General features: G+C 51.3%; 6 protein-coding genes across 6 annotated transcripts; 2 read left to right on the forward strand and 4 right to left on the reverse strand.

Moving 5' to 3' along the window:
- Window positions 1-585: 585 nt before the first annotated feature.
- KL928_004290 (uncharacterized protein) lies at window positions 586-1,686 on the reverse strand (the record flags this gene model as incomplete). Its single annotated transcript, XM_043204972.1, has 1 exon — window positions 586-1,686. One exon carries the CDS (start codon window positions 1,684-1,686, stop codon window positions 586-588), a length of 1,101 nt encoding a protein of 366 aa, XP_043058357.1.
- A 221-nt stretch (window positions 1,687-1,907) lies between these two features.
- Window positions 1,908-2,315, reverse strand: KL928_004291 (uncharacterized protein; the record flags this gene model as incomplete). Its single annotated transcript, XM_043204973.1, has 1 exon — window positions 1,908-2,315. One exon carries the CDS (start codon window positions 2,313-2,315, stop codon window positions 1,908-1,910), a length of 408 nt encoding a protein of 135 aa, XP_043058358.1.
- Window positions 2,316-2,448: 133 nt separating this feature from the next.
- On the reverse strand, window positions 2,449-2,727 carry KL928_004292 (uncharacterized protein; the record flags this gene model as incomplete). The annotated part of the gene is made up of 1 exon (XM_043204974.1): window positions 2,449-2,727. The coding sequence occupies one exon, from the start codon at window positions 2,725-2,727 to the stop codon at window positions 2,449-2,451; it is 279 nt and encodes a 92-aa protein (XP_043058359.1).
- A 212-nt stretch (window positions 2,728-2,939) lies between these two features.
- On the forward strand, window positions 2,940-4,997 carry KL928_004293 (uncharacterized protein; the record flags this gene model as incomplete). The annotated part of the gene is made up of 1 exon (XM_043204975.1): window positions 2,940-4,997. One exon carries the CDS (start codon window positions 2,940-2,942, stop codon window positions 4,995-4,997), a length of 2,058 nt encoding a protein of 685 aa, XP_043058360.1.
- Window positions 4,998-5,308: 311 nt separating this feature from the next.
- Window positions 5,309-10,801, forward strand: KL928_004294 (uncharacterized protein; the record flags this gene model as incomplete). Its single annotated transcript, XM_043204976.1, has 1 exon — window positions 5,309-10,801. One exon carries the CDS (start codon window positions 5,309-5,311, stop codon window positions 10,799-10,801), a length of 5,493 nt encoding a protein of 1,830 aa, XP_043058361.1.
- A 42-nt stretch (window positions 10,802-10,843) lies between these two features.
- On the reverse strand, window positions 10,844-12,445 carry KL928_004295 (uncharacterized protein; the record flags this gene model as incomplete). Its single annotated transcript, XM_043204977.1, has 1 exon — window positions 10,844-12,445. One exon carries the CDS (start codon window positions 12,443-12,445, stop codon window positions 10,844-10,846), a length of 1,602 nt encoding a protein of 533 aa, XP_043058362.1.
- Window positions 12,446-12,553: the final 108 nt, after the last annotated feature.

The following is a 12,553-nucleotide window of genomic DNA, read 5'->3' on the forward strand; positions in this document are numbered from 1 at the left end:
TTAGTGCAAATTCAGATTCTGTTAAACGTTCTCTCGGTGCATATTTATAGTACTCTCCAAACACCCACCCTGCATATTTTTTCAAGATGATTCAATTTTTCCATTCTCCATGCAAGAAACCACCGGAGACGGGGTGGAGCCACAAAGTTGGTGCTGGCCAATTGGCGCGATATGCCACGCAAATGCTGGCCGTCTGAAATAGCGCATTGGCAGGTCTCCGTGTCGGCAATGCGATGCTTGTTTGCGTGGCCCACCGGAGTCACCTTTGAAAAATACCAAGGCCCGGGGTTTTTCCACGAACGGATACACAGTTACCCGATGAATTTTTTTTTGAGTCATACCCCTCATGGGTCATTTATGGTCTGGCTCCCCTCTTCTCATCTATGAACCGTTTAAAAAGCCTTTAGTCTTTATTATAGTCGCTAAAAGGTGGTACTTAGGCTATTTGCATCTGGACACCAGCTAGTCGTGACCGGCTATTAGACACCGGCTCTTCGACCCCGTAGAAACCCGGCCCATGCTCAAGCGGCTGTAACACAGGAGAAATGGAGATATATGCTTGATGACATAATCAAGGATATCTATTCAGGCCTGGTTAATGTACATTGCGTCGATCTTCTGAAGCGATTTGCCGAGATTCAGCTTGAGCTTGGTTCTGTACAATGCCGGCGCATTCAGCTGAATAGGATTGCCCTCAAAATACACGGTGTCCAAATTTGGAAGGTGTCCCAATTGCTCTCTCACGTTATCAAACGAGTCGATCTTGTTGTACGAGCACCAGAAATCTGTCAGTTCTGTGAGGTGGCTGAGATTCTCAAGCTTGCTAATCTGGTTCGCCGTCACGTCCAGAACCATCAGCTTGTGCAAGTTATCCAGGCCTTCAAGCTTTGTCAATTTGTTGTGCGATAGATACAGCTCCTCCAGGCTCTCGAGGTGATCCAGATTTTCGATCTTGGTTATCTTGTTCGATTGAATGGATAGGACTCGGAGCCGCTTCAGATTTTGTAGATTTTCAAACTTCGAGATCATGTTTTTACCGAGCCAAAGCTGCTCAATACTTGGCAGATGGAGCAGCGTTTCTGAGATCACCTCGATCCGGTTTCCACCCAATTCGAGGTTTTTGAGGTTTTTTAGCGTTTCCAAATTCCGAATCTCCTTGATGCGGTTTTGAACAAAGTACAGGTTCTCCAGTTTCGTGAGAGCTTCAAGATGCTTGATATTTTTGATATTATTGAAGGAGAGGTCCAGAGTAGTGAGGTTGGTGAATTCGTTGATATGTTTCGAGATGTGCTTGATCCTGTTGTCGTAAAGGTCCAGCTCCTCTAGCTTTTCCTTGTTCGGCAACTTCTTGAGCCCGTTTGCACTTTCCAGCAAGTTGTCTCTCAGAACCAGACTTTCCAAACTATGAAATCTCTCAAGTCCCAATGCATCAAGATCACGGATTTTATACTGGATCAGATCAATGTACTGCACATCATCAGGAAGGCCCTCTGTGAGCTCTCTGTCTGAGGGCAGAACCTCTGGATTTGGATCATCGATGGTTTGCATTCCAAACTTCTCCTGTAGCTCTTCCACCTGCGTAGGTGGCATCCCGCGCTGCTCTGGAGCTTCCTGGTCATCTGAAGACATGATTTCTGCCATCTCAGCTTCCGATTGAATACTTTTGTCGGCCTTCTCGTCACTCATTGCGCTATACTCAAAATTATTTATTTATATTTGTTAAACAATTAATTCGAGGGCCGTGACATCGAATTCACATCTCTACACCGCAACAGGCCCCTTCCGCACAACCTCTACTCAGTATGGTCACAATTCAACGATTATCTACATAACGAAATCTCCAGACACCCTATAGAGACAAAGGCACTTCCTCGCCTCGTGTGGGACGAGACAATAACCCTATTGGCTCAACGGATCTCGGGATCCAGGGACTCTTGAGCAGGCGTGTAGCTCTTCAAGACGTAGTCAACACACTCTCCCACAGACTTGATTTCGTTGGCAACGTTGTCGTCAAACACCACGTCAAACTCCTCCTCAAGGGCGACAAGCACGTCATTGTAGTCTAGCGAGTCCATGCCCAAATCCTTGATGAACTCGGTCTCCATACCAATCGAATTGGAAGGAACCTTCAGTTCGAACGAGTTGAGCACGGAAATCGATCTGGCAAGCACGTCCTCTTTGGTCAAGGAGGAAGTCGAGGAGTAAAACTTGACGCCGTTCATAAATCTCACCGGTTGCATCCTGGCAGCAGGAACAGGTCTCACCGCTCTAGCAACCTTGGCGGCGTTTCTCATACTGTAAGCAAATCTCAACATCTTGTAATGTGTTTATAATCAATGCGGTCGGATATTTGCCTAAGTTTTTTTTCCAAAGTAAATTTCTCCTCTTCATTTCTGCAGAATTCGGAGCTTTTGCGAATTTGAGTATTGGACTCGGAAGTCTAATTTTCTACGTATATGTGATACTCTTGAGCTTGTAAGTTGCTTTCCAGATACAGACAAGAGGGCCAGCGATCCCGGTATTCACGCCTAAGGCAAAATCAGTCAACGTTCCCAAGGAGAGATGCTCTGCCATTTCCTTAATTTTGCCCCTGGAGATATGCAATAGTCCTCCCGAAATTGGAATATGCAACACAGTAGCCATGGCACGCCAGAAACTGGCCATCTCCAACTGTTTTCCAGAACCAGTTGCCAGACCGTTGTTCATAAGGTAAAAGGGCGTTGACATTATTTACCCGGCCGTCCCCCAAGTTGTAAACTTTGTTGAAAAAAACACCTCTTCAAACTATAGAATTCCTCTTGTTTCCGCCACATTCAGCTAATCGGTTACCAACGTGCCAAACATACGCATCTGTACATATTTTGATAGTTTTGGCTGGTGAAGGAGATACTTAGGTTCGGTTACGCTTATATTTCGCAAATATTGTATATTAGTTTGTCATGTCGGATGTTAAGCGGTCAGTGTCACCGGGAACAGACACCTCCAAGATTCTCAAGAAAATCAAGAGGTCGTCCGAGCCTCTAGACGAGCTCAGCGAGTTTGGCCCTTTGACCCAGGAGGACGTTGTTTACTACCAGAAGGAGGCCCTCTACAGGATGATGAATCTCTACCGAAGTCGAAACAGGCGACTCGGCAAGGGCCTCAAAGACCTGGAAGACAACTATGCTCGAATCTACCGATGCTACAGCATCTTGAACACTTGGTGGGCTGAGATAGTTGAACATTTCAAAACCCACGATAAATTTGAGATCAAAACGGACATTAACGAGCACGTTTTAGTTCCTGTCGATGAGAGTTTTGAAGCCGACACTGAGAAGCTTAAGGAGACCAGATTAGCACTTATAAACTTGATTCAGCCCTTGTTGTCTCTCCCCGTTTCGGAACACGATGACAAGCTGGCGACGTTGCAGGAATCTCTGGCTGGCTTGAGCGTGTTCAAAAGCCAGCTGGAGGACGAGAATAAGCTGCTGCGAGACAAGATCGAGGAATTGAATCAGGAATTGGACGTTTACATTGGTCACAAGGATCGAGCAGAGTCCAAGACTTTGGAGCGTATAAGCGATGTGAAAAAGGCCGAGGAGCCAATAGTGAAAGAACAGACGCCCGAGATCAAGACAGAAAATGGAGAGCAAAAACAAGAGAGCGACGCAAATATTGTTGAGTTTGAAAATTTGAAAGTGGAGGTGGAAGAGCTAAAAACGAAGAACAATGTAATCTCGCAACAGCTTGAAGAGAAGATGAGACTGATACAAGACCTAGAGGCCAGACTCTCTGAGCTCTCGGTCAAGCTTCTGGATCCATCGGAAGATGATTTGCAGAAGTCGTCGCTATTCCAGAGTCTTTCCGCCAAGAACATCGAGCTCAACACAGAATTGAGCAAAGTGAAATACGAAAGTTCGAAAACCGAGTCCCAGTATATGGCTTTGGAGTCGAGTATAACACAGAATCAGTCTGCTCTTGAGGAGAAGCTGCGCACAGAGATGAAGAGCAACAACGGTTACATACAGAAGCTGGAAACCGATCTTTCTAGGATTCGTGCCGACAGAGACGAGCTGCAGGCTCAAATATCCGTGCTGAAGGCCGAAAAAGGCAAGAGCGAGCTGACCGAGGAGTACCGCAAGCTGAACGAGGTTTTGGAAAAACGTTTGGAGGAGCTCGAGAAGAGCGTGAATAGGGACTACGAGGCCGAGGCAACGTCCAGCGAGGACATAGCCACCTTGCAAAAACACAACGCCATTCTCACGATGGAGCTCAAACAGATGGAGGAAGCGTTTAAGCAGACGCGGCAGATTGCGCAATCGAAGCTCCAGAAGTACGCCGACTCCGACTCCTACATCAACAAACTCACAGTGGAGAAGAACAAGGCAGACCAGAAGTATTTCCAAGCGATGCGGTCGAAGGATTCGCTGACATCGCAAAATAGGATTCTCAATTCAAATCTCACCAAGCAGAATGAGCTTATAGAGGTTCTTAAAGGTAACGAAAAAAACCTTATGAAGAAGTTCGAGATTGAGCAGCAGTTGTATGAGAAACTCAAGAATCTAGAAATTGTGTTCAAGAACGATCTCAACTTCCAAGTGAATAAGAACAAAGAGCTAGAGTTGAAACTCAAATCCGCTACGCAGATGAATCAGGAACTACAGGCGAAACTGAATCAGAAGAACGAGACATCGGCAGAACAACAGAGGCGCATTTCTGGTCTGGAAGCCGAGACCAAGGGTCTCTCGTCGAAGGTCAAGTCGCTGGAGTCACTGCTGATGAAGTATCGCGCAAACAACCCGTCAGCCACTGCCGAGGACGAAGAGATCAACCAGGCTCTGCTGGCCATGACGAAATGCCAACTGTGCAACAAAAACTTCAAAAATCTCACGCTTAAAGTGTGTGGTCACTGTTTCTGTGCCGACTGTATCAACGATAGACTGAGTTCTCGTATGAGAAAGTGTCCCAACTGTAACCAGCAGTTCAGCAGCTACGACGTGCTGACTATCCATTTATAAGTATTTATAAGTACCAATCGATGCCAACTGAATGATGTAGTTTGGACGTATTGTTTACTGTGCGTCGATAAGCGCAGCTTTTTTGTTATCTCTATTGTTGCAGGAACATTAATCTTCTTATCCAGCCAATAGTGCCTCGACGGCGAAAATTACGGGCCGCGCTCGGCGTCTTAAAATTGAATTGTTACGGGGGTTTCCGCTAGGGCATCGGGGCGCCGATTACGACGAAAAAATATAAGCTGCGGCAAGTTCTGCGAGACGCATCGATAAGAGAAACTGGAAATATTTCAGTCTCAATTTGTTTATTTCCAATGGTTGACACAACAGGTTGGACTGCTTCCAAGTGGGTCAAGTTCCATCAGGACACCACGCCTGAGGACTCGTTCCAGGTTCTGCTCGATCTGGTCAAGTCGCTCAAGACGTATCCTGAGGAGCCTGCCTGGATCTCTGTTGCTTCTGAAGAAAACCTCAAGCACCAATGGAGGATTCTCCAATCCAAGTCAAACAAAAAACAGCTCCGGCTTTACGGTGTGCCTATTGCGGTCAAAGACAACATTGACGTGAAGGGTTTTGCTACCACTGCTGCCTGTCCTTCTTTCAGCTACGAGCCTGAGCAGGATGCAACCATAGTGTCTCTTCTCAAAGACCAGGGTGCCATCGTTGTGGGCAAAACCAACCTCGATCAATTTGCAACAGGCCTGGTCGGCACACGGTCTCCGTACGGAATCACGAAAAACGCTTTCAACGACAAATACGTTTCCGGTGGCTCTTCTGCTGGTTCTGCGGTGGTTGTTGCCAGAGGAGTCGTGCCTATTTCGCTTGGCACCGACACGGCCGGCTCTGGAAGAGTGCCTGCTGCTCTGAACAACCTGATCGGCCTCAAGCCCACGAAGGGCGTTTTTTCCACGGCCGGTGTTGTGCCTGCCTGTAGATCTCTGGACTGTCCGTCTGTTTTTGCTACAAACCTTGCGGATGCACAGCTGTGCTTTGACATCATGGCCAAGGCCGACTTCGCGCAATGCGAGTACTCCAGGGCTCTTCCGGCCAACCCAAGAAGACATTATCCTGCGAAGCCGAGAGTTGCTGTGCCTATCGACTTCACAGGCCTCTGGTACGGCGACTCTGAGAACCCAAAAATTTACAACAAGGCTGTCGAGACATTCAAGCAGATGGGCGCGGAAATTGTTCCTTGCGACTTCACGCCGCTACTGGACCTCGCCAAGTGTCTATACGAAGGTCCATGGGTGGCAGAGAGATGGGCTGCCACCAAAGAATTTTTTGAGTCGAATCCGCCGGAAAAAGATTTAGACCCGACCGTTGCCAAGATCATCAGGGGCGGAAAAGCCCCTGACGCAGCTGCCGCGTTCAGCTACGAGTACAAAAGACAGGGCATTCTGAAACGTGTCCACGAGAGTTTCAAGGGAACAGACGTCATGCTTGTGCCCACATGTCCGCTAAACCCAACTATCAAGGAAGTCCAGGAGGAACCTATCCTGGTCAACTCCAGACAGGGAACATGGACCAACTTTGTGAATTTGGCCGACCTGTCTGCGCTGGCCGTTCCTGTCGGGTTTAGAGCCGACGGTCTGCCGAACGGTGTGACGCTACTGGGCCAGGCGTTTGAGGATTACGCCCTGTTGGATCTCGCAAGCAAGCTGTTCAAGACGCTGTATCCTAACGGCAGATTTTTGGGAGCCTTGAAGAACGTGGACGCCGGAATTGCCGACGAGCTCGACCACTCACTGCCAGCTCCAAACCCAACCAGCACCGTCAAGCTGGCCGTTGTGGGGGCCCATCTCAAGGGACTGCCTCTCCACTGGCAGCTGGAGAAGGTGCAAGCTGCATTTGTTGAAAAAACCACAACGTCCAAAAACTACAAGCTGTACGCGCTGCCGTTGACGGGTCCGATTGCCAAGCCGGGGCTGCGCAGAGTAAGCTACGACGAACAGGGTTCTGAGATCGAAATTGAGATATATGCTATTCCGACAGAGAAGTTCGGAGAGTTTATCTCGATGGTTCCTGAGCCTCTGGGAATTGGCTCCGTCGAGACCAAGTCGGGCGAGGTTGTGAAGTCGTTTATTTGCGAGGAGATCGGATACTCCCAGAAGGGGGCCGAGGATATCACTGCGCTCGGTGGCTGGAGAAATTATTTGAAGCAGAAAGAAGTGTCAAAGAGGAAAAAACCGTTTGAGACAGTTTTGGTGGCCAACAGAGGAGAGATCGCTGTGAGAATCATCAGAACACTGAAGAAGCTCGGCATCAAGTCTGTCGCCGTCTACTCCGACCCAGACAAGTACGCCCAGCACAGTCTGATCGCCGACGTTGCCATTCCGTTGCACGGTGTTTCTGCTGCCGAGACGTACATCAACATCGACAAAATCGTCAAGGCGTGTAAGGACTCCGGAGCAGAGGCCGTTTTACCAGGCTACGGCTTTTTGTCCGAGAACGCGGACTTTTCCGACAGACTGGCTGCCGAGCGCATTGTATTTGTTGGTCCATCTGGAGATGCTATTAGAAAATTGGGTTTGAAACACTCTGCCAGAGAGATTGCTCAGAAAGCAGGCGTTCCGCTGGTTCCTGGGTCTGGGCTCGTGGCCACGGCTGCCGAGGCCAAGGAGATCGCCGCCAAGCTGGAGTATCCGGTCATGGTGAAGTCCACTGCGGGCGGTGGTGGTATCGGGCTCCAGAAGGTGGACTCGCCGGAGGACATTGAGCGCGTTTTCCAGACGGTGCAGCACCAGGGCCAGGCGTACTTTGGAGACGCGGGCGTGTTCCTGGAACGATTTGTCGAGAACGCACGTCACGTGGAGATTCAGATGTTTGGAGACGGTTACGGCAAGGCCATTGCTCTGGGCGAGAGAGACTGCTCGTTGCAGAGAAGAAACCAGAAGATTATTGAAGAAACCCCTGCTCCCAACCTTCCAGATGCCACCAGAGCCAAGATGAGAAGGGCGGCCGAGCAGCTGGGAGCCTCAATGAACTACAAGTGCGCCGGCACGGTGGAGTTCATCTACGACGAGAAAAGAGACGAGTTCTACTTCCTTGAGGTGAACGCGCGGTTGCAGGTCGAACACCCTATCACCGAGCAGGTCACCGGGCTGGACCTTGTGGAGTGGATGCTGTACATTGCTGCCGACATGGCTCCTGACTTCAGTCAGCCAATCAAGTGCGACGGCGCCTCGATGGAAGCCAGACTGTACGCCGAGAACCCGGTCAAGGACTTCATGCCGTCGCCGGGCCAGCTGACGGAGGTTAAATTCCCGTCCTGGGCAAGAGTCGACACATGGGTCAAAACGGGAACCGTGGTGTCTGCCGAGTACGACCCAACGCTGGCCAAAATCATCGTCCACGGCAAGGACAGAGCAGACGCACTGAAAAAACTCAGACAGGCCCTTGACGAGACGGTGGTGTACGGGTGTATCACCAACATCGACTACCTGCGCTCGATCGCCAACTCGGAGATGTTCGAGCAGGCCCGGGTCGCCACAAAGGTGCTGGACTCGTTCGAGTACAAGGCCAACGCGTTCGAAATCACGTCTCCGGGCGCCTACACCACGGTGCAGGACTACCCGGGCAGAGCTGGCTACTGGCGTATTGGTGTGCCACCATCGGGCCCTATGGACGCGTACTCGTTCAGACTCGCAAACCGGATTGTTGGCAACCACCACAGGGCGCCTGCCATTGAAATCACCCTCAGCGGACCGTCTATCCTGTTCCACCACGAGGCTGTGATCGGTGTCACTGGAGGAGACGTTCCTTTGACCGTCAACGGAGAGCCAGTGGCTATGTACGAGCCCGTCACTGTCAAGAGAGGCGACAAGCTGGTGATTGGCAAACTCACGTCCGGCTGTAGAAGCTACCTGGCCATCAGGGGCGGAATCGACGTCACTGAGTACCTTGGCTCCAGATCGACCTTCGCCTTGGGCAATCTCGGAGGCTACAACGGCAGGGTGCTCAAGCTCGGAGACGTGCTGTTCCTGGGCCAGCCGAACCTGGCTGCCTGCACGCTGCCTGCTCCCGTGTCTGCTCCGCAGGCCGTTAAGAAGTCGCTGGCTCCGCCAATAGCTGCCAAGGAGTGGCGCGTTGCCGTCACGTGCGGCCCGCACGGGTCGCCAGACTTCTTCCTGCAGGAGTCTATCCAGGACTTTTTTGCGAACCCGTGGAAAGTGCACTACAACTCCAACCGGTTCGGAGTGAGGCTGATTGGTCCTAAGCCGAAATGGGCCAGAGAGGACGGTGGCGAGGGCGGCCTGCATCCGTCGAACGCACACGACTACGTGTACTCGCTGGGAGCCATCAACTTCACGGGAGATGAGCCGGTCATTTTGACGTGCGACGGTCCTTCGCTAGGAGGGTTTGTGTGTCAGGCCGTTGTCGCGCAGGCCGAGATGTGGAAGATCGGCCAGGTCAAGCCGGGCGACCAGATCACGTTCTACCCAGTGTCGTTCGACGCTGCTCTCAAATTAAGGGTGGACCAGGACAGAGCCATTGAAACGTTGCAGGGCACCGTTCCTGCCATTGAGTACGGGCTCTCTGCTCCACAGGACCCTGTTCTCGCCAGATACCAGCCCGGAGGCTCGTCCGCCGCGCCGGTCGTCACGTACAGACAGGCCGGCGACCGCTATGTGCTTGTGGAGTACGGCGAGAACGTGATGAATTTGAACTTGTCGTACAGAGTGCACAAGCTGATCGAGATGGTGAACACACACAAGACGGTTGGCATTGTGGAGATGTCGCAGGGCGTGCGGTCTGTGCTGGTCGAGTTCGACGGAACCAAGATCCACCAGAGCGACCTGGTCGAGACGCTCATTGCGTACGAAAGAGAGGTGGCATTCACCAACAGGTGGACGGTTAAGTCACGTGTCGTGAGACTGCCTATGGCGTTCGAGGACAAGAAAACGCTGGACGCCGTCAAGAGGTACTCCGAGACGATCAGGTCGAGTGCGCCTTGGCTGCCCAACAACGTGGACTTCATTGCGCAGATCAACGGCATCGAGAGGTCTGCCGTCAAAGACATGCTGTACACGGCGCGGTTCCTGGTCCTCGGCCTGGGAGACGTGTTTCTGGGTGCTCCGTGCGCGGTGCCGCTGGACCCCCGTCACCGGTTCCTCGGCACCAAGTACAACCCGTCCAGAACGTTCACGCCAAACGGCACCGTTGGCATTGGAGGCATGTACATGTGCATCTACACCATGGAGTCGCCTGGTGGCTACCAACTCGTGGGAAGAACCATTCCTATTTGGGACAAGCTGTCCCTGGGAGCACACACTGTTGCTCACAACGACGGCCATCCATGGCTATTGACTCCGTTCGACCAGGTGGAATTCTTCCCCGTGACGGAGGAAGAGCTCGACCAGATGGCCGAAGACTCGAAGCACGGCCACTACAAGGTCGAGATGGTGGAGTCTGTCTTTGACCACGGCAAGTACTTGTCTTGGATCCAGGAGAACTCCGAGTCGATCGAGGAGTTCCAGAAAAAACAGGGCGGCGAGAAGCTCGAGGAGTTCAAGCGGCTGATCCAGGTCTCTAACGCAGAGCTGCAAAAGTCCGGCTCCGCCGCCGTCGAGAAGGAGGAGAGCTATCCGGAAGACGCCGAGATGGTGTACTCTGAGTACTCTGGACGGTTCTGGAAGCCGCTGGTCAAGGTCGGCGACGAGGTTAAGGAGGGACAGGGCCTGGTGGTTGTCGAGGCCATGAAGACTGAAATGCTGGTGAACTCTCCAAAAGCCGGAAAAGTGCTTAAAATCCTACACACCAACGGAGACATGGTCGAGGCCGGCGACCTTGTGGTGGTGATCCAGTGAAGCCTGCTCTTTAATAGGTAACTAAATTTGCAACTATTCTATTCAGTCGATCCTCTCGTAAAATAACATGTACACAGCCCGAGAGTCGTCCATAACGTCTGACAAAGAACACTCGGTAATCTTGGAGTCGTTGATGCGCCAGAACGGGTTTTTCACCGAGCTGGCAAGCTTCTTGTCGCGCGCAATCACAGGCTGCGCGTTCTCGAACACCGACGGCGACCTAGGTCTGGTGCCTCCCACCAACGACGACACCCTCGAGCGTAGTCTCGACATTGAACTCTGTCTCTTCATGTCTGTGACGGGCTCCTCCTCGTTGTCCTTCGCGTCCTCTTCCACGCCCTCAAGCTTTGGGAACTTCTGGTAGTACTCGCCCGTCACGGTGTTCTTGTAAAACACAGGTTTTCGCCGGTAGCACTCGTAGTGTCCGAGCGAATGAGATCCCTGGTGCCGCACCACAGCGTTCAACTTATAGGTGATAGTCTTGATTCCGTCGTCCGGGTCCAAACTGATATGGTGGTCCTCCATCTTGGCAGCCAAGTCGTCGTCGTCGTCGTCCTCCAGCTCCTCGTCATCGTCGTCGTCTTGGTTGTCTGGGTTCTCGTCTTGTCCATCGGAATGCACTTCTGAGTCCTCCAGGAATTCGGTGCCAGGTTTCTCCTCCAGGATCGACGAGATTGCCCTCGTGAGCTGCGAAGGCTCCTCCTCGGTCGCATCGTATTGGTCCTGGTCCACGTTCTTGAACTTCTCCATCTCGGCAGTATCCACGTTCAGCTTCAGGAACTCCTTGAACTCCACATTGCATTGGTTGCGTCTAGCCTGCGTATCATAGATGGATCTCGAAAGATGGACAGCCAGCAGCTTTGGAGGAAGAATGATCGAGGTTTCCTTGTGCACCGTCGACTTCACGTCGGCGGACTTGATGCCCTCGTAACTCTGCACAAATTCGTCCAGTTCAGGCTCCAGGTCGTCGTTTATCAGCAGGTCGTCATTGAGTTTTCTCTTGAGTTTGTTCAACATAGGGCTGTTCTGCTTGGCAGTGCTGAGGATATAGTTTATTTTGCACCTCGTGCAGGAGTAGTCATCAATAATGTCACTCTCGCTGCCTCTCAGCATGCTCTCCAAGTCAATAGACGACTCCTGTGGAACTGGAAGAGACAGAATCATCATCGGATTGTAATTGGTCGAGCTCTTCTTGCCGCATCTCATGCAACGCAGCTGCGAGGAAACCTCGCCCTTAAACGGGAACTCGGGAACGTTGGGAGCCGTTTTTCTTAGCTGAACATGCTCTCTCTCCAGAGTCTCCAAAATCAGCTGCAGAAGCTCGTGCGCGTCGTGTTGGCTGACAGATATCTTACTGTTGTAGATTTTCTCAATAACATGCAAGAATTCCCACACTGATAACACACGGGGCCGGTAAACGGTCTCTTGGAGTTTGGACAGAAGATGAATGAGTGCTTGGTGAAGTTCATACGGGGGCAGCTTGGCGCGTTGCTCAATGAGAGAGTTTCTAAACTCAGTCATCGCATTCAAATACTCATTGAGCCCCGGAAGAGAAGCGAGAGCCTGCAAACAAACATTGGCAAAACAGTCAGTGGTCATGTTAATGAGCCCTGTAGTGAGCTTATCTGGTCTTTTCGAAAACATGTTGGACTGGTGAGAAGGGAATATAGTAGGATATAGTACGTATAGCCCGATGCTGAATAATAAAAAATACAGTAAGGGTCCTTTGGAATGTCTTTGTGGCGGTGGCGT

This window comes from Ogataea angusta (genome assembly GCF_019207475.1).
Source record: "Ogataea angusta isolate 61-244 chromosome Unknown 61-244_NODE_9_length_489604_cov_89.567313, whole genome shotgun sequence".
NCBI classification, from domain to species: Eukaryota; Fungi; Ascomycota; class Pichiomycetes; order Pichiales; family Pichiaceae; genus Ogataea; species Ogataea angusta.